This window comes from Protopterus annectens, chromosome 6.part0, assembly GCF_019279795.1.
Source record: "Protopterus annectens isolate FY-2018-M chromosome 6.part0, PAN1.0, whole genome shotgun sequence".
Classification (NCBI taxonomy): domain Eukaryota; kingdom Metazoa; phylum Chordata; order Ceratodontiformes; family Protopteridae; genus Protopterus; species Protopterus annectens.
In genome coordinates this window covers 1,333,325,443-1,333,352,194 of record NC_056737.1, presented here as the reverse complement: position 1 = coordinate 1,333,352,194, position 26,752 = coordinate 1,333,325,443, and the positions used below count along the sequence as shown (strand labels likewise).

At 43.8% G+C, this 26,752-nt stretch overlaps 1 protein-coding gene across 3 annotated transcripts in view; it reads left to right on the top strand.

Moving 5' to 3' along the window:
• The window catches only part of PRPF40A (pre-mRNA processing factor 40 homolog A), a 3,102,395-nt gene that overhangs the window by 2,001,903 nt on the left and 1,073,740 nt on the right, over positions 1 to 26,752 (top strand). For 2 of the 3 annotated variants that reach the window (XM_044074903.1, XM_044074904.1), the window contains exons 23-24: positions 4,403 to 4,496; positions 4,588 to 4,649. The exons of the other annotated variant lie outside the window; for it this stretch is intronic. In XM_044074903.1, coding sequence (XP_043930838.1) covers positions 4,403 to 4,496; positions 4,588 to 4,649 — 156 coding nt within the window. The remainder of the gene's footprint in view (positions 1 to 4,402; positions 4,497 to 4,587; positions 4,650 to 26,752) is intronic. 3 annotated transcript variants of the gene reach the window in all.

Here is a 26,752-nt window from a genome sequence, read left to right as displayed (position 1 = left end):
TATGTGCCCATAGAATGGTGCACGGCAGTTGTGGTCCCGCTACACAAGGGTGGGGCCACAACTGACCCTGGGAACTACCGACCAATACGCCTGACCAGTCTGATCTGTAAGGCTATGGAGCGAATCATTATGGAACTCATAAATGGAGAGATTGGGAACCTCCAGTCACTGGACCTCACACAGTTCGGCTTTGTCAAGGGCAGATCATGCCTCCTGAACCTGGTGGATTTCTTTGAGACAGTCACTCAGGCTATAGATAAGGGAAAGGAGGTACACACGGCTTACCATTCCCCATTCAGGTATTATTGATAAGCTCACCAGCCTGGGCATAAACCCTTACGTCACAAGATGGATCGCAAACTGGCTCTCAGACAGATCCCATAAAGTAAGAGTAGCGGGATCTATGTCCGAATCCAGACCAGTAACGAGTGGTGTGCCTCAGGGCTCTATCTTGGGGCCCCTCCTGTTTGGCATATACTTCTCAGAAGTACAGGCAAGCACGGAAGGGCTGTGGCTGACTAAGTTTGCGGACGACCGCAAACTGGGTGCTATAATAGAGTCTCCGGCCAACATGGAGATCCCCCAGAAGGGCCTAAATGAGACTGATGCATGGTGTCAAAGCCATGGTCTCAAGCTAAATGCAAAAAAATGCGTAGTAATCCCCTTTGGAAAAAACAGAGTAACCGCAAACTACAACATAGAAATCTGAAGAAGAAATATGGGATCTAGGGACCCAAGTAGATAGTCTGCTTTCCTTTGATAACCATGTTGCCAAAGTGGTTAGAAAATCCTTCTATGTGACCCATCTGATCACGAAAGGGTTCGCATCAAGATCTAAGGAAGGGCTCTTCCCTCATCAGACCCATTACTGAGTACAATGCACCAATTGGAATGTACCTGGGTAGACATCTCCAGCAGCTGGAGAGACCACAAAGGCACCTAACCAAGAGGATTACTGGCCTCAAACAGTTGCCCTATGCACGATTGAAAAAGCTAAGACTGTTCTCTGTTGCATACCACTTTCTCAGAGGCGATCCCTGTCTAACGTACAGAGCCATGTCCAACCCAGAATTGTTGAACATGCTCCATCTTAGCAAAACCAAATCTACTCGAGCTACACGCTCTAGGGATATAAACCTCAACACAACAATGAATAGAACATGCTGGAAGGATAGATTCCCTTCGCAGAGACTTCCCTTACTATGGAACAGGGTCCCAATCTACATAAGACAGAGAGCCCCTCACTATCACTCTTCAAGAGGAACCTTGATGAGTGGATGGGTAACAGAAAGTTCACACTGGGGATCACACCAACAGCACTACTAGATAGGGGCCAAGGGTACTAGCTGCTAGTGCAAGGGTCTAGGGAACTACTAAAGGGGCGGTGAATACTGCACAACGTGGCTGGGCTAATATATGCCTTCGGGCAGATAGCCCAGTACCAACCTATGAACCTATGTGTGCGCGCGCGTGCAGGGCCACTGAGCGATTCTTTTAGGTCTTGGAGGTTTGGGTAGATTACAAGTGACTTACCTCTGCATATGTGGATCTGTGTGTTTGTTCCTTAGTTCTGGTAGTGAGTGTCTTAGGTGTAATGCTGACAACCTGGTATGCGTATGTTAGATCTTTTTTCTCCATTGATATTATGTATCTGCATCTCTCACACACTGTTTGTTCTAAAATTGCCTCATGTTCACGGACAACAATGTAATTACTACTCTGCCTCAGGACGTCCATATTCACTGGGACAGAAACAGACATGGCAGGAAAGCATCTGTCCATTATACCAGATCCTTAGTAGATGGAAAGGAGTAGGGGAGAGTAACTTAAATGTCTGTGTGTTTAGTAGTATGCTATTAGATGACCTGCAGTGGTGCTACCCTCTGCACAAACTGGCAGCTTTTCAATCAGCTATGAACAGTGGGTGACTATGGAGAACGTTTCTTGTAGAGGATTTTAAACTGGAGAGGTTTTCTTGTATCCGAGGCACACGTAACAGCATTTGTGCAGTGCACAAACGTGAGGCTTTTATACCAGCAGGATGAAAAACTTTTACACAGTTAAGCCCTCAGTCCAGTCAGATAAACACACAATAAGACTTTCACCAGCATTTCCCAACTCGGATGAATTGAATCAGTCCTCGGCTCCAGTAGAGGACAGAATAAACCTCTCTTAATGTAAAATGAACTGGTTTTGAGCTCAAGTGCAGTAACAAATGCTTTATAACAAAAGGCCGAACTCCTGTATTATCACGAAGCCTTGGAAATAAGTTCACAAACCCTGAAAAATGTTCACAAGTACAGAAAGTGCACAGACATAGGAGAACTTCTGCAAACACAGAAACACTTTGCAAACCTTAGAAATACTTGGCCAAATTCAGAACAGATTTTGCAGGATTAGAGGAGGTTAGGACATAAACAAAATACTGTTAAAACCTAAGAGCTGTACAGTAACAAACAGATGGTGGTGCTTTAACAAGTGCAGGCTAAAAAACAGTGATAAATTCAACCAAATCAGTTAATGCAGCACAGAACTGTTAAATAGCACTGAGATACTTAGGGCAAGTGCAAAAAAAAATTACACACACACACATATATATATATATATATATATATATATATATATATATATATATATATATATGTGTGTGTGTGTGTGTCTGTATATGTGTATATTTGTATAGATACATGCATACACACACACACACATGTATAATTATATCAGCTTTGTAGGTCCACAGATGGTTTTAGAAGCAATCCAAGGTCTTGTAGTCACAGGTGTTCATGTTCGTGCCAGGCAGAGGGAGGCTCTGAGGAATATTGTTGCTTGGAGTTTGAATATGCTTTCATATTAGAGACTATATGCCTGCTCACAGCCTTTGAAAGTTTTTGCTATTTTAGTAGCTGTCTCTGTTGTTCAGATCTTTGGAACAAGAAGCCTTGTATCATATCCCAGTGGGTTAGTCTGTTGTTTGCACAAATTGTAAACAATTTCTGGTAGTGGTGATTAAATGTGCCCTAACTAATGATGTCTTTTTACTAGGTTGTTAGTAGTAAACCTAATAGAATGGATAACTCTTCTAAGTACTGCGTAAAGAGCTTGTGATTGCTCTTTCAGTAACACAGCTTCATGTGGTTAGATCTAGCACATATTTAGCAGACAGTCTTATAGCTGTCCTTTTGTGTCACCTTCAGATTATAAGAGGAGGAAAGAGGGTGATTTCTATCCATTTCCACTCTTTGGATGGGTAGGAAGCTATGATTGATGTTACTTGATAGAGGAATGTGTTTATTGCAGAATGTATACTGCTGTTACCAGGTATTTTACTATTATTAAATAGTACAGTGTGCACAGTCAGTTCTAAACTTGCTTTGACAGAGCTATCCTAACTCACTGGAATTACTGTACTACACTTAACTTTATAACTGCTGTTGAGTCTTTCAAAAAGCAAGGACCTGCTGGCTAAAATAGTCTTGAAAAGGATAGTTTATAATTAGAAGCCTACCTTAACTCTATGTATTTAAAATACATTTCAGCCAGCAGGTCTGTATTCTCACTCTTGATCCATCTTGGATGATTGCAGGACTGCTTCTAATTTTATCTATCATCTTGACCTTCCTTGTTTCTTTGTCAGAGCTTCTCTCTGGTGAGTAATGAAAAAGAGCTGATCAGGCCCTTCCAAGGGGTCAGTCATTGACTGTTAGGTTGGTTTTGGAAGACTTTTTAAGGTGAACTTCTTTAGAACGCCTGTCAGGAGAATAATAAGGGTCTGCTAACTAAGATGTTCTCAAAGATCTGCATTTTCTGTAAGTTCCTATGTAATAGCCTTTTGTTTTTTTTTTTAATTCAGCAAACTTAAAATGAAATATTTATTTTGTGGTGCTTTATTATGTTTTATGGGATGGATCACTGCTGTTTCCTTTTGCTCTGTTAAGAGATCTTTTGCTTGCTGTATGTATTCCTTACCCCTTCCTACTAACCCATCATTTCCCTTCCTGTCTGGCAGAATCACCTGGAATGAGCTCCTTGAAGGAATGGAGCAAATTCCTCATTTGCTATAGCCTGTATCTATCTCTCTGGATAATGCCTTCATTCTTTTTCTTTTCTTTTCTTTCTTTGATGTTTACCTCCCACCCTTTGGGAGTTTGGTGGGGTGGTACTGATGAGGGATGCCGCTTGCTATTGGAGGTCAACACCATAGTCATTGATTGCCTGCCAGCTTCATGTTGTCACCATCTCCAGCTACAGCCTAGGAATGCTATAATAGTTACCCTTCACATGGGGTCCTAAGGTTTCTGGCCCTATTTCAAGGAAATATGAATAGTGAAGATGCACTGGGAAATCGAAGCATACGGTAGGTACACAATTTCCCTTTCTAGCTACTAATTTTCAAATATTTCAGGAGTCCGAATCAGAAGAGGATGATTATCAGTCAAAGAAGAAAAAAGGATCTGAATCTCGGTCGGTATCTGAGCATTCCTCCAGTGGAGAGTCTGGTAAGAGTCAAGATTTCTGAAAGAACATAGAATACAATGTGTGTTATTTTACACCAGTATTAATTTTTAATAACCGTTTCATTAATTTTAGAACGTAGCAACAGAAAATCAAAAAAGCACAAGAAAAAAAATAAAAAACGAAGACACAAGTCGGTAAGTACTTGCAGAGGCTTCCAGAAGAGCACAGAATCAAGTAGTAATGGCAAGAACTGCAGTATTAATAATCTTACTGTCAGATCTGCTTTTTCAGAGTTGTGTGCCATTAGATTATTTCATGAAAGTGGCTCATCTTCAGGTTAAATATTTAAATCCAAGAGTAGAGCATGGGTAAACATAAGTTATAAAATTATACACTCAGATAATGACACTATTTCTGGTTTACTATTTCTAGTTTATTTGTTTTAGTCTTGCATCAGTTTTTGAAAGCTGTTAGTGTACGACTGTGTGTGTGTGTGTGTGTGTGTGTGTGTGTGTGCGTGCATGCGTGCGTGTGCGCGTGTGTGTCCTGGGTCACATTTTACAGAAGGAAATCTGTCTTTTTATGATGATAGCTTATAAGGCTATTATCTATAAGGTAAAATCAGTATTTCTTACAGGTTTAGGAGCCACAGATTTTATTGATATAGAGCTGCTCTTGACATGTAAAATATATTCCATGGTTAGGAATTTGACATTAGAGGGCTTTATAATATGACACACACATCATATCTTACAGCTGTCTAGAATTTTAATGTATGTCTAGATTTTTTACTTTGACGGTGTTTAGTGGTCTCTTAAAATTTGAGGTTTTCTAATGAGAATTGACGTGAAATAATGACAGAGTGTCTGACTTCATATCCTCCAGAAAATCCTTGCAAATGCAAAATCTGCTTTTCTAACAAATTTCTAACTGTATGAGTAATACTTAAAAATTTATCATGAATTTTGGCAATTTATTCCCCCAAAATGTTTAGCTTTGCCCAGAATTTTTGCACAGCGGTTGAGAGGTATAATAAACATTTTATATATATGGATCTATTTCTAATTCCTGAATGGCCATTTCATTGAACAACGGAAAATCGAGATTACAATGCTGAAAAGTTAGATCTGATGTTGTTAATCTTCATTCATTCCTTACTGATGGATTATCGTTTCCGTCCTCTGAACCGAGCTGGCCAAATATCAAGCTCGCTTCAGCCAAAAACTCTCAAACCAAGGTCCTACCCAAAATGCTCTGCTCCTTGTTACCTCAGATATCGTTTGCCGCATTGCTGTACAGCCGTGTCAAGCCACTCTCTTCAGCTAATTTTTTAAAGTTTTATAGATAATTTCTACTTTAAAGTTGTTCAAACAGTTTCTGCTAATATTCTCCTACCCTATTGTATACTTAAGACTCTGTCCCTTGAGTCTATTTCTCTTTATTACCTTTTTCTTACCTTTGAGGTAATTCTTCATTACCATCATTGGTAATCCTTCTTCCTTCTCTCTTCTTACTCTTTTGGGTGGCCTTTCCTCTTTACTTTTGGTACTGTTCTTCTCCACATCATTATGTCTGATAAGAAAAGTAGTGATAGCTTTAAGCAATGTAAGGATTGCGCGTTACCGTTTTCCGATGGCCATGACTTGCGTGTCTATTATTTGAACGTCTCCCACCTTACTGTGAATCCCCCGTGTGGTATTTGTAGAAATTTTTTGGCCAGGACTCTTAACGAGAGAAAGAACATATGAATCTTGAAAGGTCTTCTCAATTCTCCTTTCTGTGAGACTATTTCTGGGTCGGAGGGCTCACCCCCTCCTGCTAAACTCCACAAGAGGCGTTCTTCCTCTTCCTCATTGAGGTCACTCACTTCATCTCCTTCTGGAGATTGTAGGGAGTCGTCTAATAAGAAGGTGAAATTGACTGCTACTTTGGCGTTGCCACCTGTAACCCTGTCGGCTCCAGGCTCGGCACTGCCCCAACTGATTCTTGCTCCAGCCACGTCCTCCTTATCGACACCGGCACCAGAGTTCCCGGTGCAGACAATTATGGCTCTGACAGTTCTGTCGAAGCACTTATCGGCACCGTCCATGCAGGTACAGTCCTCTTCAGCACCGTTGGTACAATCCTCTTCGGCTCTGAGTATGACGTTACTGTCCTCCACAGTGCAGACACTTTCAGCACCGACATGTTCGTCGTTGCAGTCTTTTTTGGCACCATCATTACCAGTGCAGACACTTTCCTCAACGGCATCATACTCATCGGTGCAGACATTTGCTTTTACAGTGCAGACACCTTCGACTTCTATGGCGCTGGAGTCATAGGTGCAGACTACTTCCACACCGTTCTCTTCAGTGCAGACATCCTCGGTTCGGGGCTCTTCACCTTTGGAATTAGCAAGGACTAAGTACTCTCCTTCTTTGGATCCATTTGTTGGTAGCCAATGCAGTCCTTTTCTAGAAAGGCCAGAATCGCTCTCAGGTCTTTCTATGAGGTCGACTAGGAGCCTGTCTGAGCATGATGTGTTGCGGCTTGTTGACCAGTTGCTTGTGGCCAGAGATCTCTCTCAACTGTCGAAATCCATGTTCCCTCCGTCAAGTGAACGCATATCTCCTCAAACTCCAATGTACACTCCTTCTTCGACTTCCAGCCAAGTGTCGAACCCCCTTACTCCAACAGCAGCTTCCCTTCTTCCGACTCCAGTAGTGGATCTCACTTTGGAACCGGAGTCGTCCTTGTGGCCCTCGGTGCACTGGGCATTGGGCTCTTCTCAGGCCAGTGGCTGTGCCGTGGGGGGGGGGGCATTCTTGGCTCCGCACAGATTTTTTTTCTCCAGGAATCCTCCCTCCCTCTCTCACACTTCAAAGCCCTCTTGAGACTCCTGGTCTGGAAGTCAGCTCGTCGGGGCGGGGCAGTTGTCATGCTTGGTTCCGGGCTCTCATCCTTCCTTGGGCGGGCCGACCTTCCAAGCCATGGAGTGGGTGCTTGCCTCTGCTGGCAAACACCACATATCTGAGTCCTCTCCCTCCTCTGTGCCGCAACTCTCACAAGCCACAACCACCAGACACTGGGCACAAGGGCCTCAGGTTTCTCCTTCTCAGGAGACCCCCTCTTTGCAGTCTTCCCAGAACCTCCCACTGAGGAAGTACCCTGCAAAGCGTTGTGCAAGTGGAAGCGCATGGACTCCACTGAGGAGTCAACTGAAGATACGGATTTTGATGACTGGGAAGGGTCCCCATAGTCACCCACTGATGAGGTGTCCTTTGGTGACATCCTTGTGATCCTTAAGCCAGAGGCGTGACTGGAAATCCTCTAATCCTTCCTCTGAGGAATCCGTATTCCTGCAGGCCTTTCGTGCCCGGCCCCCCTACCTCCTGGGTTACCCCACCGGCCGATGACCTCATCCAGCGCTCATAGAAGTCTCCTGACACCCTGGAAGCGATACCACGGAGGCCTGATAAAATCTTATCGCCCCCCCCAGCTTAGCATCCCCATAGGTCACGAGGTCTTCCAGTAGATGCCACTGTGGAGACAGCTGCAACTAAAAAGGATTTGGCAGAATTGAGCCAAACTGTCCATCCGCCCAACAAGGAGTCCCGGGCGATAGACTAGGGCGGCATATGTTTGTTTCATCAACCTTTACCGTAAGGTCTTTGAACTATTTGGCACACTATTCCAGGCTTCAGAGGGATCTTATCAACCAATTCACTGAAACCTTGACAGGAGCTGTTACTGACGTGGTCTGTGACAGCATGGCTTCTCAGCCATCCTAGAGTCCATTTCCAACACTTCCATGCGTCTTATTTCTCACACAACGGAAGGAGCGGCAGGTGCAGATGTAGTCACCAGATGACATGCCTGAATGCGCCTTTGCGATTTTGCAGACTCCTTTAAGGCTTCCTTCATGAACGCCACCATTGAGGCCGCTTATTTGTTTGGCCCTAAAGTGAAAGAATTGCTGGCTAGGTGCAAACAAGATGGCAAGACCCTGTCTGCCATTGGTGTCAGACACTCCACTCCTCAACTATTGTACTCCAGAAATTAGAGGAGCAGGAAGATGTGGCACAGGAAATCACCGGGCTCTTTCCGGGGCACACGTGCCGGGTTCTCCCGTAGAGACAGAGGGGGAAACTCCAATGGAAGACACCCTTTTCAGGGCAGAGGACATCCACGAAACTGGGGTCCCAGAAATTCTTTCTCTGGCCAACCCTATCAGCGCTCCTGAAGCATTGCCCGACTGCTCACCTCTGGAAGTGGTCGGGGGTCATTTTTCCTTGTACCCCGCTGCCTGTCAAAATATAACCACAGACTATTGGGTACAATGGATAATATCCAGAGGTTATCACATCCCCTTCCATCTTTGTCCAATCTCATCCAGAGTATTACCCCGGACGTTCCACCCAGTCAAAGGAAGCAGCAACACACGAAATCCAAAAGCTGCTACAAAAAAAGAGTCATCCAGACAGTGCCCTCAGACCAGATAGGGTCCGGTTTTTACTCAAGTGCCCAAAAAGACAGGGGACTGGAGAACAATTCTGGATCTCAGCACACTGAACAAATTTGTAAAAACAGAGAAATTCCGGATGGTCATTGTTCAGTCTCTCCTTCCTCTTCTGGAAGAAGACTATTGGATATGCTCTGTAGATCTTCAAGATGTGTATTACCACATAAAAATGGACAAACGCTCAAGAAGTTACCTCTGCTTCCGCATAGGAGCCAATCACTACAGCTCTGCCCTTCGGTCTCTCTTCAGCCCCCAGAGTGTTCACCAAATGCATGGCAGTGGATGTCCTTCATGGATGCATCTGCAGTCATAACAACTGGGTTGTCCTGTCGTCAGGCAGCCCTTCAGTCGGCCGGATTCCAAAGTCTGGGTCCGGCTTGGCTGGTGTCGCACTTCACTCATCTCTGCTGGTCTTGGTATAAAGGCATCAGCCGGCGCCATTTCCTCAGTCTTTCTTGCCGCATGGCGAAGCTGTTAGTGCGGTCAGATCCAGAGATTACTACTACCGAATACTAAAGACTTCTAAAGCTAAGTACCCCGTTGGGGACTCTTTCTTGCCTCAGCCAATGTCAGAAAAAGTCAATAACTGTTTAACTTGTGGGAAACAAATACCTCATAAAGATTTCCACTCTTACTGTTAGCCTTGTTTAGGCCCAGACCACGTAGCAGCCTGTTCGCCTGTGCTTCCTTCAACCGGCAGGCATCGGTCGGAGTTTGCTGAACAGTTTTCGGCTCAGATTTTATGTACATTATGCCGTCGGATCCTCAGACTACCCAAATTGTTAAAAAAGAACCACGGTTAAGCAAACAAAACTGATCAAAATACAGCGAATCATTGACTACTACTGAGGTTCCTGTTACTTGAATCAGCCTCAGAAATTTTACCTACAACTGTGGTTACTAAGGACTTAGCAGACACCATCCCCTTGGATGTCTCTACCCCAGCACGTGGTGCTGCTAGGCCTCCTGCAGCCATGTCTGTTAAGGCCTTTGCCAGGGCTAAAGCAGCCAAATCTACTAAATCAGTGCCTGTTAAACCCCCCTCAACCAGGCCCACTTCTAGTTCACAAATGCTTTCTCTGGCAGAAGATTTAATATCCTTAATTAGGGGATCTCAATCTCACCCAGACAGGGCCTCTCAGCCCCCAGAAAAGAGACCTAGAGCAGAGCCCCCCGAGCCTGTGTCCTCTGATGATTCTGCGGATGACTCAGATATTACAGACCAGCCAGAGGCTCCTTTTCCAATTATGAAGACACCGATGCTGAAGAATCCATTCCAGCTGCCTCCCCACCAGAGGAATTCTCCTTTGGAGAAACCTTACATGCCATGAGAGAACAATTCCAATGGCAGCAACAGGATTTCTCAGATTCCAGAAAAGACTTAGAACTTTTCTGCACTTACCACAACATAGGCCCTTAGCTATACCTCCTGTCCTTCCTGTTGTGGACGATGCATTTAATGATGTCTGCACTGCACCTGATTCTTACCTCCAGCCCCTGCCAAACCAGGTAGATTTTACAGGGTGCCAGACACTCATCACCACCTATACAAGGCCCCACTTGCAGACCCGAAACTATATCCCAGGGGCCTAAGGCAGTAGCCTCGACCACAGCAAAACCCTATTCCTTCTGAAAGGGAATCCAGGTCTTTAGACAGATGGGGCAAAAAGTTTACACCTCTGCTACTCTCTCAGCTAGAGCTTTAAACTGTCAGTTTCACATGATACAATACCAAGAGTTTATGCTTGATCAGTTAACTAAAAGCTATCCTCTGATAACTCTATAGATAAGAAATATGTATTAGAAATGGTAAATAACATACAACAGGTTAGTAACCATTCTTTAAAATGTGGCTATGATGCACTGGAGGCTTCATTTAGATCAGCCATGACTGGCACAGTGATAAGAAGACATGCATGGTTGAAGGAACAGGTCTTACCGGATCATGTTAAAGCTAAATTATTAGATGCTCCTATGGATAAGGCCAGTTTGTTTGGTACACCTGCCCAGCAGGTAATGAAGAAAATGGAAGAAAAGGCAAAATCTGTACAAACGGTTAAAGATTTCTTACAGGTCCAACCCCAAGGTTTAGCAGGAACTGGCCTGCCAAAATTGGTCCTTTCCTGACTCCACAAGATCCCAAAGGGCAGGAATAGATGTTCCAGAGGCAGAAATCAATCCAGAGGATGCCTACAGAGGACGACAGTGGCAAGGTAATAACAGAGGCACAGACACAGCCACTACCACTGCAACAGGACAATCACAGTGACTTGACTTTAACTCCGCCTACCAGGGAACAAATAGCAGCACCATTAGGCGGAAAATTAGCCTTATTTTCGAAAAATTGGCACTATATCACAAAAGACAAGTGGATTTTGCAAACCATAGACCAAGGTTACCGGTTCCACTTCCACACTTTACCAGTCAAAAGAGGAATGCCAAACCTGCCTCCAAATCAAAAAATGAAAACTCTACAGCAGATAAGGCAATTAACAAAGATGAGAGCTGTGGAAAGAGTACCAATAACAGAACAAGGCAAAGGATTCTACTCCAGACTATTCCTAGTTCCAAGAAAAGAAAAAAGTTGGAGACCTATTCTCGACCTGTCCATCTTAAACACATACATCATTGTCCCAAAATTCAAAATGCTGACCCTACAGCAACTTCTTCCCATGCTGGGCAAGGAGTGTTGGCTGGTAACTCTAGATCTCAAGGAGGCATACCTGCACGTCCCCATTCGACCAAATTGCAGAAGATACCTCAGATTTCTTGCAGGATCAGAGCACTATCAATTCTCAGCATTGCCCTTTGGCTTATCTACTGCGCCCAGAGTATTCACAAAATGCCTGGCATCAGTAATCGCCCACTGCAGACTACAGGAATCCAAATTTATCCATACCTGGACGACTGCCTGCTACAAGCGGACAACAAAAGCAAGCTGACAACAGATTTACAAAGGGTCATTTACTTGCTACAAGCCCTGGGATACACAGTCAATTTACAAAAGTCAAGGCTGATACCATCCCAAACAAGGACATTCTTAATTGGACACAGTAAGACAAATGGCATTCCTAACTGCAGAAAAACAAAAGAACTCCTCTTTACTTCTTGGCACTAACAAAACAGAACAAGCTAACAGCAAGAAAAGTTCTGCAGGCCTTGGGCTTCATGGCATCATGCATAATCTTGGTCCCTCATGCCAGACTGCATATGAGAAAACTACAGTGGTACCTAAAGAATTTATGGTCCCAACACAGGCACAGCCTAGAAACAGAAATACCACTAATCCCATGCCTAAAACAGGAGTTCCTATGGTGGGCTCAAGCATGCCAGTCAAACCCAGGCCTACCCTTTCTCAACTTTCGAGCAAGCCAAACCATTACAACAGACGCCTCGGACCTAGGATGGGGGGCTCACATGCTGGACAAATGCGAGGATTGTGGACTCAGGACCAGCTACACCTGCACATCAACCAAAAAGAAATGCTGGCAGTAAAACTGGCAATCCAAAAATTCAGACCATTTCTCAAAGAAGGCCATTTGATGGTAAGGACAGACAACACCACAGTCATGTGGTACATCAACAAACAGGGAGGCACTCATTCATACCCCCTATGCAGAATGACTTTGGACCTTTGGAACCTGGCACTCAGCTACAACATCCAGTTACAGGCAATATTTGTACTGGGAAAGGAGAACACTCTAGCAGACATGTTAAGCAGAACCACCTCGGATGCTCACGAATGGATGCTACACCCGGACATCTTCAAGACCATCACAAAGAAATGGGGAATGCCACAGATAGATCTATTCGCCTCTAAATCACTAGCTCAAAAAATTCTGCACAACGACATTCCACCCACTTGCATGGAAGGTGGATTCGCTCTCCTTCAGCTGGAAAGGTCTGACAGCATATGCATTCCCACCTCTTCCCTTGATACACAAGGTATTACTAAAAATCAAGGAAGAACGTCCAAGGATAATCCTGATAGCTCCGAACTGGCCAAGACAACACTGGTACCCATTGCTGAGGAGCATGTCTCGACAAATGTGGTCAATACCCTGATGCCTTTGATGTTAACTCAGAACAACTACAGCATCATGCATCCAAACCTAAAACTTTGCAACTGACTGCATGGAACATCACATAGCAGCAACTAATCCAGATCTTTCCCAAAGGGTTAAAGACATTATCCTTGAAGCCCGCAGACCTTCAACAAGAAGGAACTATGCAGGAAAATGGAAAAGGTTTGTCATTTGGAGTGCTGAAAGAGGAAAAGATGTGTCGAATATAGATATTGCTAACATTCTGGAGTATTTGGCAGAGCTTCTACATACAGGCCTGTCCTATTCCTCCATCAAGATACATGCATCAGCTATTTCAGCAGAATACAGCTTTGATCCACCTGTCTTTTCACATCCTCTACTCAGGGAGTTCCTCAGAGGGATCAAGAATGTAAAACCTCCTAGGAAACCACCATTGCCAGCTTGGGACTTGAACTTTGTGCTAGAAAAGTTGACACTCCCTCCTTTTGAGCCAGCAGCAACAGCAGACCTACAGCACCTATCATGGAAAACTGCTTTCCTACTGGCAATAACCTCAGCAAGGAGGGTTTCTGAACTTCAGGCCCTAATGGCAGTACAACCCTTCCTAATCTTCCACCAAGATAGAGTGTCCATGAGAACTAATCCTACATTTATGCCTACGGTGGTATCCAGAGTGTCTTTAAACCAGGCAATCCACCTACCTACCTTCTTTCCCAACCCACAAAACAGAGGGAAAAGAATGCTGCATACCTTGGATGTACATAGACAGCTACGCTACTACCTGGACAGAACCAAAAGTAACAGAAAAACTGACCAGCTTTTTGTAGCCTATGCAACAGGAAGGGAAGGAAAAGCAATTTCCAAACAGACATCTCCAAATGGATAGGAAATTGCATACGATTCTGTTACTCCTTCCATGGAAAACCAATTCCACAGAACATAAGGCCTCATTCTACAAGGGCAACAGCCACTACCACAGCCTTCTTACGAGGAGTGGCAACCAAGGACATTATTGAGGCGGCTACTTGGACCTCCGTGCATACATTTGCCAAGCATTATAATTTACCTCTGTATTCCAGATCCCGAGCAGGGTTTGCCACCGCTGTACTGCAAGGGATCCTAACCACTCCATAACTTCTTCTTCCTCCTCCCCTAGTTGGCTATGGTATTCTACCCAGTTGTTATGACTGCAGATGCATCCATGAAGGACATAGTACAGTTTTGTACCTACCATAAATGTAGATGTCCGAACTGGATAGCATCTGCAGTCAGGATTACCCTCCTTCCCCTCTGTGGTACTCCTAGGGTATTTACCCTCCTAATAGCTAGCTGGGGGGAGTCTCTTATGGTGTATTTGTTTGTATATATGTACATACATGCTTATTTTTTGTGTTTGCCTTCTATCTTTTTGGAAACATTGGCATTTATCCAAAATTTAGCCTTCCAAGAGGGCAACTGGCATCTGGGGCAAGAAACACTGAGGAAAATGGCGTCGGCTGATGCCTTTATACCCGAAGACCAGCAGAGATGATGTCGGGTGAAGTGCGACACCAGCCGAAGCCGGACCCAGACTTTGGAAAAGGGCTGCCTGACGACAGGACAACCCAGTTGTTATGACTGCAGATGCTATCCAGTTCGGACATCTACATTTATGGTAGGTACAAAACTGTACTTTATCTCTCACTTGTGACTTCAAGGATTCCAGGTGTTTCCATATCTGGACGACAGGCTCCTCACCGCCCCCACCAAGCATCTACAGGAAGAAGCCCTCCACTACACCCTCCTCACAGCACAAAGGATGGGAATCACTATAAACTGGGAGAAATCCAACATGACCCCAGCTCAGTCTTTGGAATTTATAGGGGTACTGTTGAACATGAGAAATTGCACAGCATCTCTTCCGGACCGCAGGCTTCAAAGAATAAGGCAACAGGTTCAACCGCTGCTCTGTCACCACAAATCCAACACTCGATCTATACTCCAACTCATGGGGTCAGTGGCAGGCTCGATCACCATTGTTCCTCTAGCCAGATTCCACATGAGGCTCCTTCAGTGGTTACTTCTCACTCAGTGGTACCCTCTGCAACATCCTTTGTCTTTTCAGATAAGTGTAACTCAGAAATGCAAACAAGATTTACCCTGGTGGACGTCTCGAAATCCCCAACAATGGTCTTGCCCCTTCAGCCCCCATCAACCGAAAGCCACGGTGACCACGGATGCCTCCTTAATGGGGTGGGGGTGGGGTATGCTGGGGAAACGCTGTCCAAGGCTCCTGTTCGGAGACGGAGGCTCTTTTGTATATCTGTGTCCTGGAACTGAGGGTGGTGCTACTAGCATTTTAAGCATTTCATTCCATTTTTCCGTCAGGGACTATTGAGATCCAATCAGACAACATGTCAGTGGTCTGGTACATCATCTAGCAAGGGGGTAACAGATCTTACCCGTTATGCAGAGAGGCCTTGAAAAATGGCCATGAGCAATAGCTACCAACTTCTTTCTAATTGCAACGCACATTCCTGGGAGCTCCGTGATAGACAAATTGAGCAGGTGCTTTCTACAAACTCATGAGTGGTCCCTCAACCCTATGATAGTGGCAAGAATCTTCAACCACTGGGGCCAGCCTTGCTGCAACCTATTCGCCTCCCCAACCAACTACAAGTGCAGCAACTATTTTGCCGTGATCCCCCCCTCAGAGATAGTCACCGAGAGAAGCTCTAGTCCACGCTTGGCCCTTGGGTCTACTTTATGCTCATCTTCCTCTTCCCCTCATCTCCCAATTTCTGAAGAAAGCATGACAGTTGAAAAGCAAAGTGATCCTCACTGCTCCATATTGGGCTTGACAAGTCTGGTTCTCCTTCCTGTGGCCTCACCTGCTAGATCAACCGTGGATCCTCAATCCAGCCCCAGTGTTGATCTCCCACCCGCAGGGTGTGACTCACCCCAAACTAACAACCGTGAAACTGACGGCTTGGTTTCTCCACTTCCAATGATTGCCAGACAGGAAAACCTGTCGTCCCCTGTGCACAATATTCTTACTGCATCTCATAAATCGTCCACCAGACTAATCTATCTCAATAAATGGAAAGGTATGGGCAGCAAATAGACAGATCCCTTATCAGCCCAAGTTTTGGTAGTTTTGGATTACTTATCACACCTTTTCCACTATGGGGTGTCTGCCTCTACTATTCGTGTGCATTTAGCTGCCATTTCAAATTTCCACATTGGTTTTCAGGATTCTTCGCTTATGTCACATAGACTCTGTAAAACTTTCTTGAAGGGGATTATCCACTTAAAACCTACCTTTAGAGAACCGGTACAACCTTGAGATTTGGCATTGGTTCTGCAAGCTCTAAGAGCTCTCCCCTTTGAACCTGCGTCTTCATGTGATGTAAAATATCTTTATTTCTGATTGCAGTTCCATCGGCCAGATGCTTGTCAGAACTTCAAGCCTTATGCATCAAACCTCCCTATCTTATCTTCCATACGGATAGGGATTCACTGAGAACTAATTCTTCCTTTTTACCAAAAGTGGTGTCAGAGCGGTCTATCAGACAATCTACTGACCTTCCAATGTTCTTTCCTAACCACTCTAACAAGGGTGAGTATTGCCTGCACTCTTTGGATGTTCATAGGCAAATATGATTTTATCTGGACAGAACGAAATCTACCCATAAATCATACCAACTGTTCCTGGCTTTTTCTGGACCTAGACGAGGTTATCCTGGCTCAAACGTTACATTGGCTTCATGGTTGAGAAATTGTGTTACCTTTATCTGAAACAAAAACAATGTCACCTTGCCTCACCAAGTGAAAGCACATTCTGCAAGGTCTATGGGAACTTCAGCAACTTTCCATGTTAAGGCTTCCCTCAATGATATTTGCTCAGCTGCGACTTGGGGCCAAACCTCATACCTTTATTCTTCATTACAAATTGGACTTGGTCTCCAGAGGTAGAGCTCGTTTTCGCTCCATGGTGCTCAGGAATGCCCTTCCATGAGGGCTACCCAGGGATACAGGTAGTTGGGGCCTGTCCCATCAGTAAGGAATGAACGAAGATTAACATCATCAGATAAAGAAGTTGTGTCTTACCATAACGTTCAATCTGTGTTGTTGATCTTCATTCATTCATTACTTCCCACCCTCCGGAGGTTCCTGGTTGATCTCATATACTCCCTTATTGTAGGTCTGTTATAGGTTCATAGGTAAGTACTAGGCTATCTGCCTGAGGCCATCTATAAGTCTAGCCAGAATGTGTTGGCTTTCGCCGCTCCCTTAGGTTAGTTCCCTGTGCCTCTGTCCAGCAGAGCCACTGCAGTGATCCCAGAGGTAAATTTTCTGTTTCCCATCCACTCGTCAAAGTTTCTCTTGAAGAGTGTTAGTTGAGTGTTAGTTGAAGAGTGTTAGTGAGGGACTCTGCCTGATGTAGATTGGAATCCTGTTCCAAAGCATGAGGAGTCTCTGGGACAGGACTCTATCCCTCCAGCACATCCTGTTTATCATTGTGGTTAGGTTTAGATCCCTAGAGCATGTGGCTCTCAGGGAAATTTTTTTTTTTTTTAGGTGGAGCATGTCCATCAATTCTTGGTTGGACATGGCTTTGTGTATGTCAGGCAGAGATCACCTCTGAGTAAGCGGTATGCAACCGAGTACAGCTGGAGTTTCTTCAGTCGGGCTGCATAAGGTATCTGTTTGAGGCCAGTAATCGTCTTGGTGAGGTACTTCTGTGGTCTTTCCAGCTGTTGCAGGTGTCTTGTAAGGTACATCCCAAATGGGGCGTTGTACTCTATGATGGGTCTGATGAGTGATGAGTACAGGGGCACAATAACCTCTCTTGTTCTAGATGTGAACCCTTTTGTGATTAGGTGGGCCACATAGGATTTTCTAACAACCTTGGCAATATGATTATCAAAGGAGAGATTACTATTTACTTGGGTCCCCAGATCCCTTATTACATTTTCTGTAATTAGGGGACTATATGTGGTAGTTTGCGGGTACTTTGTTTTTTCCAAAGGGAATGACTATGCACTTTTTGGCATTTAGCTTAAGGCCATGATTTTGACACCAGGTATCTGTCAGTGAGACCCTTCTGGAGGATGTCTATATCAGCCGGAGAGTCATTTATGGCCCCCAGTTTGCAGTAGTCTGCGAACTTGGTCAGCCATAGTCCTCATGTGCTTGCCTGTACCTCTAAGAAGTATATACCAAACAGTAGGAGTCCCAGGACTGAGCCCTGAGGGACACCACTTGTAACTGGTTTAGAGTAAGACCTAGAGCCTGCAACTCTCACCGTGTAGGTTCTATCCGTGAGCCAGTTGACAACCCATCATGACGTAGGGGTTTATGTTCAGGCTGGTGAGCTTGTCAATAATATCAGAATGGGGAATGGTGTCAGAAGCCTTTGCAAGGTCTAGGTAGGCTGTGTGGACCTCCTTTCCCTCGTCTAAAGCCTTGGTAACTGTCTCAAAGAAGTCCACCAGGTTTAGGTGGCATGATCTGCCCTTAATGCCAAACTGGGTAGGGTCCAATGGTTGGAGGTTCCCAATGTCTCTGTTAATAAGTTCCATGATGATGCGCTCCATGGCCTTGCAGACCAGGCTAGTCAGGCTTATAGGGCAATAGTTCCCAGGGTCTGTTGTGGCTCCACCTTTGTGGAGCGGGATAACTGTTACTGTGCGCCACTCTATGGGTATGTAGCCTGTAGAGAGGCTGAGTTTGAACAGTGTATTTAGGTGAGGGGTTAGTTCATTTTGGAGCTCGTGTAAGACGCAGCCTGGGACACCATCCAGTCCCATTGAAGCTGTGTTTTTGGCTTTGGAAAGGGCTGTTTTAACCTGTGTGTCAGTGATTGCCGGGGCTGTACATTCTTCTGCTATGGTTATAGGCCCTTTAGGGGGTGAGAGAGGGGTGAAGTTTGCACTAAACCTGTCTGGCAGAATGTTGGCAGTATCAGTCGGTTCATTGTATTTTGTGCCATTCTGCACTAACTCAGAGCAGGTCTGAGTTTCTACTTAGGTTCTTGACATAGCTGAAGAACGCTTTGTAGTTATCTTTGGAGTCCTTGGCAATTTTTCTTTCGAAGTTAGCCTTGGATGATTTTATGAGGGATCATAGTTTCTTGCTGGTACTGATCAGGGGGTGTCTTTCCTTCTTGGGATTTTACTCTTCTGTACTAGTTTCCTGTTATTGTATAGCTTATGGCAGGTGTCCACTAGACTGATTTCCTTTTCTTGGAGGAGTGAGTCTTGGTTTTGCTTGGGATAGCATGATCCATGCATTCTTGCAGGTGCTCATAGAGTGCCATTGTAAGGGTTTCAGCAGCTTGGACAGCATTGTCCTTTAGCATGGGGGCTGTGAACCTATCCACCTCAGTCTCGAGTAACATGAAGTTTGCTTTTGAAAAGTTTTTCACGGTAGTTTCCTTGATTGGGGGTGGGGATGGAATGTGGATATCCAGAGTGATTAGTCTCTGGTCTGATCTAACCAGCGAGGGGTTGACCTCTGGTGTGGAGCATGTTGGTCTCCCATGTTGGTGATGACCAGGTCCAATATGTTGTCACCTCTGGTGGGCGTGTTGACCAGTTGATCCAGGGTGTTCGAGTTTATAAATTCTAGGAAGCGTTAGGCAAGGGAATTAGTACTTGAGTAATTTTCCCAGTTAATGTTCGGGTAATTGAAATCACCCAATATTAGGGTGTTTGGTAGGACCTTCATATTTTCCAGTGTCTCCAGAAATGCGGAATGGGAGTCCTGGGTCATGGTGGGTAATCTGTAGCAAGCTACAATTTAAATTGCAGTTTTGCCCGTTGTTAGTTGCACATGGGCGATCTCTGAGGCATCGTGCTGCACCACTAACCTGGAGGTGTGGGTATCCTTGATGAATATGGATACACCCCCGCCTTTTGTGTTTCGGTCCAGGTTCTGTGGCCAAAAAGTATGGTATGAGTTATAGCCTGGTAGTGCTGGGGTGCTCTCTGGAGCCTTAAACCAGGTTTCTGTTGCTGCACAGAAATCGATATTCTCCATACTGAGGAGTGCCTTGAGTGCATGCATTTTGAGGTTTAGACTTCTGGCATTGAGTAGCATTACTTTCCGTTTTTGGTTACTTGTGCTATTTATGGTGGTGGGTTTTCTTTAGAGCCTTGCCTAAAAAAGGCACTATGGGGGTGGCAAAAGCCTTGGCCAGTATTTGAAAGCCTAAGGGTGACAGGTGCAAGCCATCTGTTGCGAAGCAACGTGGCTTGTTGAGCATGTCATCCCAGGCGGACAGATACTGGATCTCCTTTGAATGACACCAGAAACTTAGCCAATTGTTGAAATTGATCATTTTTTCTTTATACTGTGGCATCATCGTTGGTGAGGGCAGGATTCTACTCAGGGTCAGGATCATACCGGCCTGGGCTACGTGATCAGAAAGCTCTTCCATGTTTCTTTTCATGTAGTCCAGGGAGGTACGTCTCGGGTCATTCACACCAACATGGACAATGACAGTCTCGTATCTGTACTTGTTCTGGAGCAACCTGTGTGCTTGTGTTATGTGGCGGATCCTGGTGCCCGACAGGCAGCTTAACTGTAACCTTCTCCTTGTCCAGCCTAGTTAGTGGGACATTAGTGTGTCTGACTACAGAGTTGCCTATTACTAGTGTGTTGAGTATGTTATTTTGCCTTAAGGGCTGTGATTGCATGGCACACTGATTATGTGAAGTATGTGTTTCATGGTTTGTGATGGGATGTGGAGGTTGCTTGGCTGTCTGCTTTGGAGGTCTCTGTTGCATTTGCAGATTTTTATTTAGAGCCTCCGAGTATGTCTTTGTGTATTTATGCGTGTTATTTGCCAGTGTTGGTTTAATAGGTCTACGTGTGACTGGTGGTGTGTTGCAAGTATTTCCCTTCTGCTCTTGACTGTCAGTTCCAGTCTGGTTTGAGAGAGCTTTGCCTCCAGTTTGGCTGTATAATTGCATTTCTCGCATATATTAGTGTCTGGTGGTAGGAGGAGAGGGTTGTCTGTGTAGATGAGGCAGTTGTAACATTGCCTCAAAATGCCCAGATTCACCAGTTGGACTGGAGAGTACACCTAAAACTGACCTTTGGATATGCCTGAATAGGTAAAGTGAGCAGTTTTACTGATGGGCAGGTAGGGACGAATAGAGAGCCTTGACCTTCTGGACAGTATGGGGGGGGGGTCTAGTGCTAGGGTTAATTGGTGCTTGCTATGAGTTTTGAGCAAGTGCTGAACAAAGTATGACCAGAGGTAGCCTGTACTTTTATCTATCAACTTGCAAACTCGGTCTGAGGTAACGGGGAGCAGAGCATTCTGGGTAGGACATTGGCTCGAGAGATTTTGGCTGACATGAGCTTTATATTCGTCTGGCTCGATTCCAAGGAATGAACCGATAACCCATCAGTAATGAATGAAGATCAACAACACAGATGGAATGTTATGGTAAGACACAACTTTTTTACAAACACCCAGTTCCCCATAATGTAATCCCGGGAAAGTAATCAGGTAGCCACTATGGAGAAATTTGCCCTTTTCTCCACTGTAGTGCGATCTCAGAGTTGGTATATTTAGTTAGAAGGGGGTGTGGGACAAAGCCCCCCACTTGGGGGGTTTCATTTGTTCCGGTTTCGTTTTAAAGTGTTGGTGGCCAAGTGGTTAGTTTCCTGGAGTTGCATTTCATTGATACGGATGTTGGTAAAATTAACTTTTCTGCAACATTGTCTTGATATTCCATTGTTCGATGATGTGGCCATTTGGGAATTAGAAGTAGATCATATATGTGTATGTATATATATATATATATATATATATATATATATATATATATATATATATATATATATATATATATATATGTATCTATATACATGTATATATATATATATATATATATATATATATATGTATGTATATATATATATGTATATATATATATATATATATATATATATATATAAATATGTATATATATATATATATATATGTATATATGTATGTATATATATATATATATATATATATATATATATATTTGTATGTATATATATATATATATATATATATATATATATATATATATATATATATATATATATATATATATATATAGATATATGTATGTATGTATATATATATATATATATATATATATATACACACACACAACACATACATGTATATATCTATATATATCTATATATATCTATATATATATATACGTGTACACACGCACACACATGTATATATTAGGCTCAACAAATATAATAAAAGACTTAACTGAAGTAGAACAAGCAAACACATTTGTCATTTTATTAATTTTTTTTATTTATTTCCTTTTGTTAAGTTCACATCTATCATTATGTTGGGTCATTTTAATACGTAACAAGAGCATTTGTTTTTTAGCCACCACCTGAGCTGTGTTTGTCAGCATATTTTTCACCCATTTGAAGGCTAAAAGTGGTTTTGCAGTAGCCAAAGTACTGTGACAGCAAATTTGAGGTTCCTGCATAAACAGCAATTTCATGTATTCCTTTTCACTTCTCTCTTTTGAGAAACCTTTCATGATCTGCAACAATTTACAGAAAATAACTGTGCCTTAGTTACATGGATAACTTTCTTGCTTCTTTTGTTGATAAGAACAAGGACTATTTGTTTCTTACTTTAAGGGTATGTGTTCATTCTCAAGTTTGGCGAGTATGATTGCTTTGCTGTGGACAAGTAGCATGTAAAAATTTTCAGGCAAGGCATTTTTTGACATGATACAGAGAACTGTGAATTGTGTTTTAAATGTAACATTTACTAGATATGGAAGATTCAATGCATTGTCATCTTAAGTGAAAAAAGTTAAGACTAGCAAAACATTCATAAAAGATAAAGCGCCATAAGTCTGGGAAGTTGTCTTCTCAGACAATTGTCAGAAAAATGGCGGAGAAAGGTATTATCAGGTAAGTTTTAAAAAAATAAAAGTCTGCTTTGAACAGTCATGAAGAGTGAGCTTTCAGCATTGGTAGGTCATGATAGAGGAGTGGTCAAGCAGGTCATGAAGCTGCTCAAATAAGAACCTTTCAGCTGTGGTCATTATTAAAATAAGGTGACAAACAGTATTGGTCCCTTCATAGTATTCTTCAGGTGTAGGAAATTCAACAGACAAGACCCAAGGTGTATTTTAATGGAAATCCCTTATAGATAAAGTAAACTTACCCAACTGTATGGTATAAGGGGATGGAAACGTGACTGTGGCTGAGATAACCCAGATTTGTTTAGTGATTCTGGCACTGGAGAAGTCTGTCAGGAGTAGGAGCAGTGAGAGACTTGAGTCAGCTTCTTTCTTTGGGAGGGATTGTGGAGCTTTTGGGGGTTTTCAACTTGCAACTCTGATTTCTGGTGGAAGCTAGTGAATATTTGCTTTTGTGTGCAGGCTGACGTTCATTTGGTACTGGAGGGGGGAGAGGTTTAAGTTTGTATGTTGTGTGGTGATGCCAGTGACACCATAAGCATAATGTTCCCCTTCGTTATCTACAATCCTCCATTACCAAGCCATGTATATGATGTCTGGCGCTTGTCTCCTACCCCCAACGAATGTAAGGGCAGTGACCTTCCTATAGGCAAGGCTGGTAAGGTAGTGTATTTCCTGAAGAGGGAGATGACACCTGTTGCAATGCTTTATGGATGGACCTCGCTGCTGCATGAATGAAGTAAATGGGCTCAGGGAGCTAGGGCAAATGTCCGCATCATAGGTGTACGGGGATCAAAAATTCAAAACAAACAAAGAAGGCTTCATCTGTACCACATAATTAAAATAAAATGCTAGGAGTTTGTATATGCTAGCTGCATTTGGTTTGTTCCAGAGTTAGGAAGCCTGCGATACAGGGAGTTGGTAATCTGATTGACAAGAGTCCAGGGAATCCACAACCACAGAACACTTCTTAGGAGAGAAAAGATGTTTGCATGATATATTATTTATGTGGAAGCATGATGACTTGTCAGCTGCTGATGCCTTTTCTCTTCTGATCTGTTACTGGAACTGTATGAAGCTTTGTTTATTTACTTTATCCACAAACACCAACTTATGATCATCATAGAAGATGGCAGTTTCAAGATCTAGACAATTTGATTTCCTGTAGTTGACTTGTATAACCATAACCACTGTTTTGGAAGTATTAAATCTGAGATGATTACTTGTCAGCCATTTTTACTGCATCCCAAGAGTCTGTCAAGGGAACTTGAAGTAGACATTTTACCTTGGTATTGCAGTTACTAATTACCCGTTTCCTCTAATTAGTTCTTCTGGTGGGATAATATGTATGGAAAGCAGCAGAGTGTCCTGACTAGATTCCAGTGAGACAGTAAGGACGACATAGTGGGATAAGGATGAATTAACTTCTGGCACTATATTCTGTGCTCATCTTGAAAGGAGGAAGGTAGTCTAGTCCAAAACTCTAGCTAAAGCCCTGAGGTAGATATCTAGGCTGTCCAGTAAGAAGCAGAGTTCCACCCGTATCAAGTACATTATAGATAATAGGACCAAAGCAAAAGATTTTCATTGTTCCCCACACCATTATGGTCATTTAGAGCCTTGCTAAGGGTCATCTCAGTACTGCAAATAGTGTGGATTCCTGATTGGGTAGAATCACGAATTCAATACGTCTCTAGAATGGACTCAAATTGTGAATAAACTCAACCCTGTATGTAACTGTACCCATGAATGAAAGGTTATAGATGGCTTGAAAACCACCCAGATTGCCAGGGTCCAGAGTTCACATTTTAGGATGAGAAGCCAGCAAGTGCTTTTCTGTTGCAGATGAAAAAGCCTATTTCCTTAAAGCACATCATTACAGATATGTCTGTACTTTTGTACATGGGTCCATACTACAGTTAGTGGAACATATTCTTGAAACCAGGAGGCGAAACTAAGTTCATAGCTAAATATTAGGCTAGCTGCCCTTGTGGGCCATTTTAAGCCTGTCCAGTTTCTTTCAAGTGTGAGAATTAAACCCTGTACTTTGTGTCTGAGAGGTAAACACAGTACCATTACACCAAAGCCCAACCCAATCTAGGAAATCAAACTCACATCATAGGTTCATAGATTAGGTTCATAGATTAGTACTAGGCTAACTGCCCTTGTTGGCTATTTTAAGCCTAGCCAATTACCCCATGTGAGAGTCAAACCCTGCACCTTGTGTTTGTAAGGCAAACACCTTAACCATTATTCCAACCTCCCACCCCATGATCAAACCAGACATTTCCCATGTACATTAGAGTTCCCTGGGCTTATCATAGTAGGAGAATGTGTTCCCAAATAGTAAGATAAACTGATGCTCATTGTGTTTCACTGTTGCAGTCTTTACAAAATGGGTTATCTGGCTCCCGGTAGCCCACAGTCGGCCAGAATACCAAAGTCCTTGGTATATGACGGCTGCCTTCGGTTTAGGCCTGAGGTCAAGACATATAGAGTACAAAGGAAGGCAGCCGACGCCATTTCCTCAGTCTTTCTTGCCGCGGAGCCCGAAGCAGAAACATTTTGCATGAGGGCCGGTCGGCCGAGTACCTTCTTTTTGTATTCCTACTGCTTTGTTGAAGACATCCTCAGATAAGTACCCTGTTGGGGACCCTCTTTCTTTGCTTTAACTAATGGAGAAAGTTAACAACTGTCTTGCCTGTGGAAAACAGATTCTACACTGTGATTTTCACTACTATTCTATTACTTGTTTGGTCCTTGAGTACAACGTCTCGAATTTTGTTTTTTGTGCTTCTTTTATCCCGCGTACCATACGCCGTAGAGCAAGGATCTTGTTCAAGCATTTCGGAGTTTGGCCTAAGTTCGTCGGTATGGCATCTTCTGGTCTCCCGAATTCAGATGTTCCTAAGAAGCGCAAGGGTAAGGACAGCGACAGGCTTACGGTCAATTTAGCCAATGACGTCCCTGTTGAGTTGGTTGTCGGCCCAGCGGTAGTCAATGAGGTGCTTTCTTTGCCCCTGCAGTCCTCTGATGTTCAGCAGCAGGCATCTGCGGGAGACCTTTTCTGAGTCCTCCGTACTGCAGGCTTCCACTTCGTCTTCTAACCCTCTGCCAGTCGCTGCCCCTGATGGATCTGGATCCACTAAGCAGGCGCTGGCTTCTGAGGCCTCTTTCCTCTGCCCAGAGACCAGATCCAGACTGACCTTGATTCAGACTACCGCGGTGGCTAGGTCTCCTGACTCCCTCCGGCTTTCTAGCAGGCCTTCCAGCCGAAAATCTACTCCAAAGCAAGCACCGGTCTCCCCTCAAATGCCTCCGTCTCAGATGATTAAAATGGCTAGTGATCTCTTGACCCTTATCAGGGGCTCTCAGCAACCTCCTTCTAAGAGGGCTAGGGGAATTGTCCCCAGAAGTTTTGTCTGCCTCATACTCTGAGATTTCTAGCAATTCTGCTGATGAAGAGGGAAACTCTCAACTTCTTTCTGGTTTTGAGGATTCTGATGCAGAAGACTCCATCCCTTCTGCCTCCCCTCCAGAAGATTTTTCTCAGGGCCCTAAGGGTGTTAAAGCCACGGTTGCTAAAAATCCTGTTCCTTCTGACAGGGAATCTAGGGCCTTGGATAAATGGTGTAAAAAGGTTTATACTTCTTCCACCCTGGCTATTAGATCTGTTAATTGTCTTTTTCATATGCTTAAGTATCTGCGGCATACTTTGGAGGCTGTTAAGGCTAAAATTGCTGGTGTTCCTTCCCTGATGGAGAAGTAAGGACTTGCAAGATTTATTGAATTCTGCC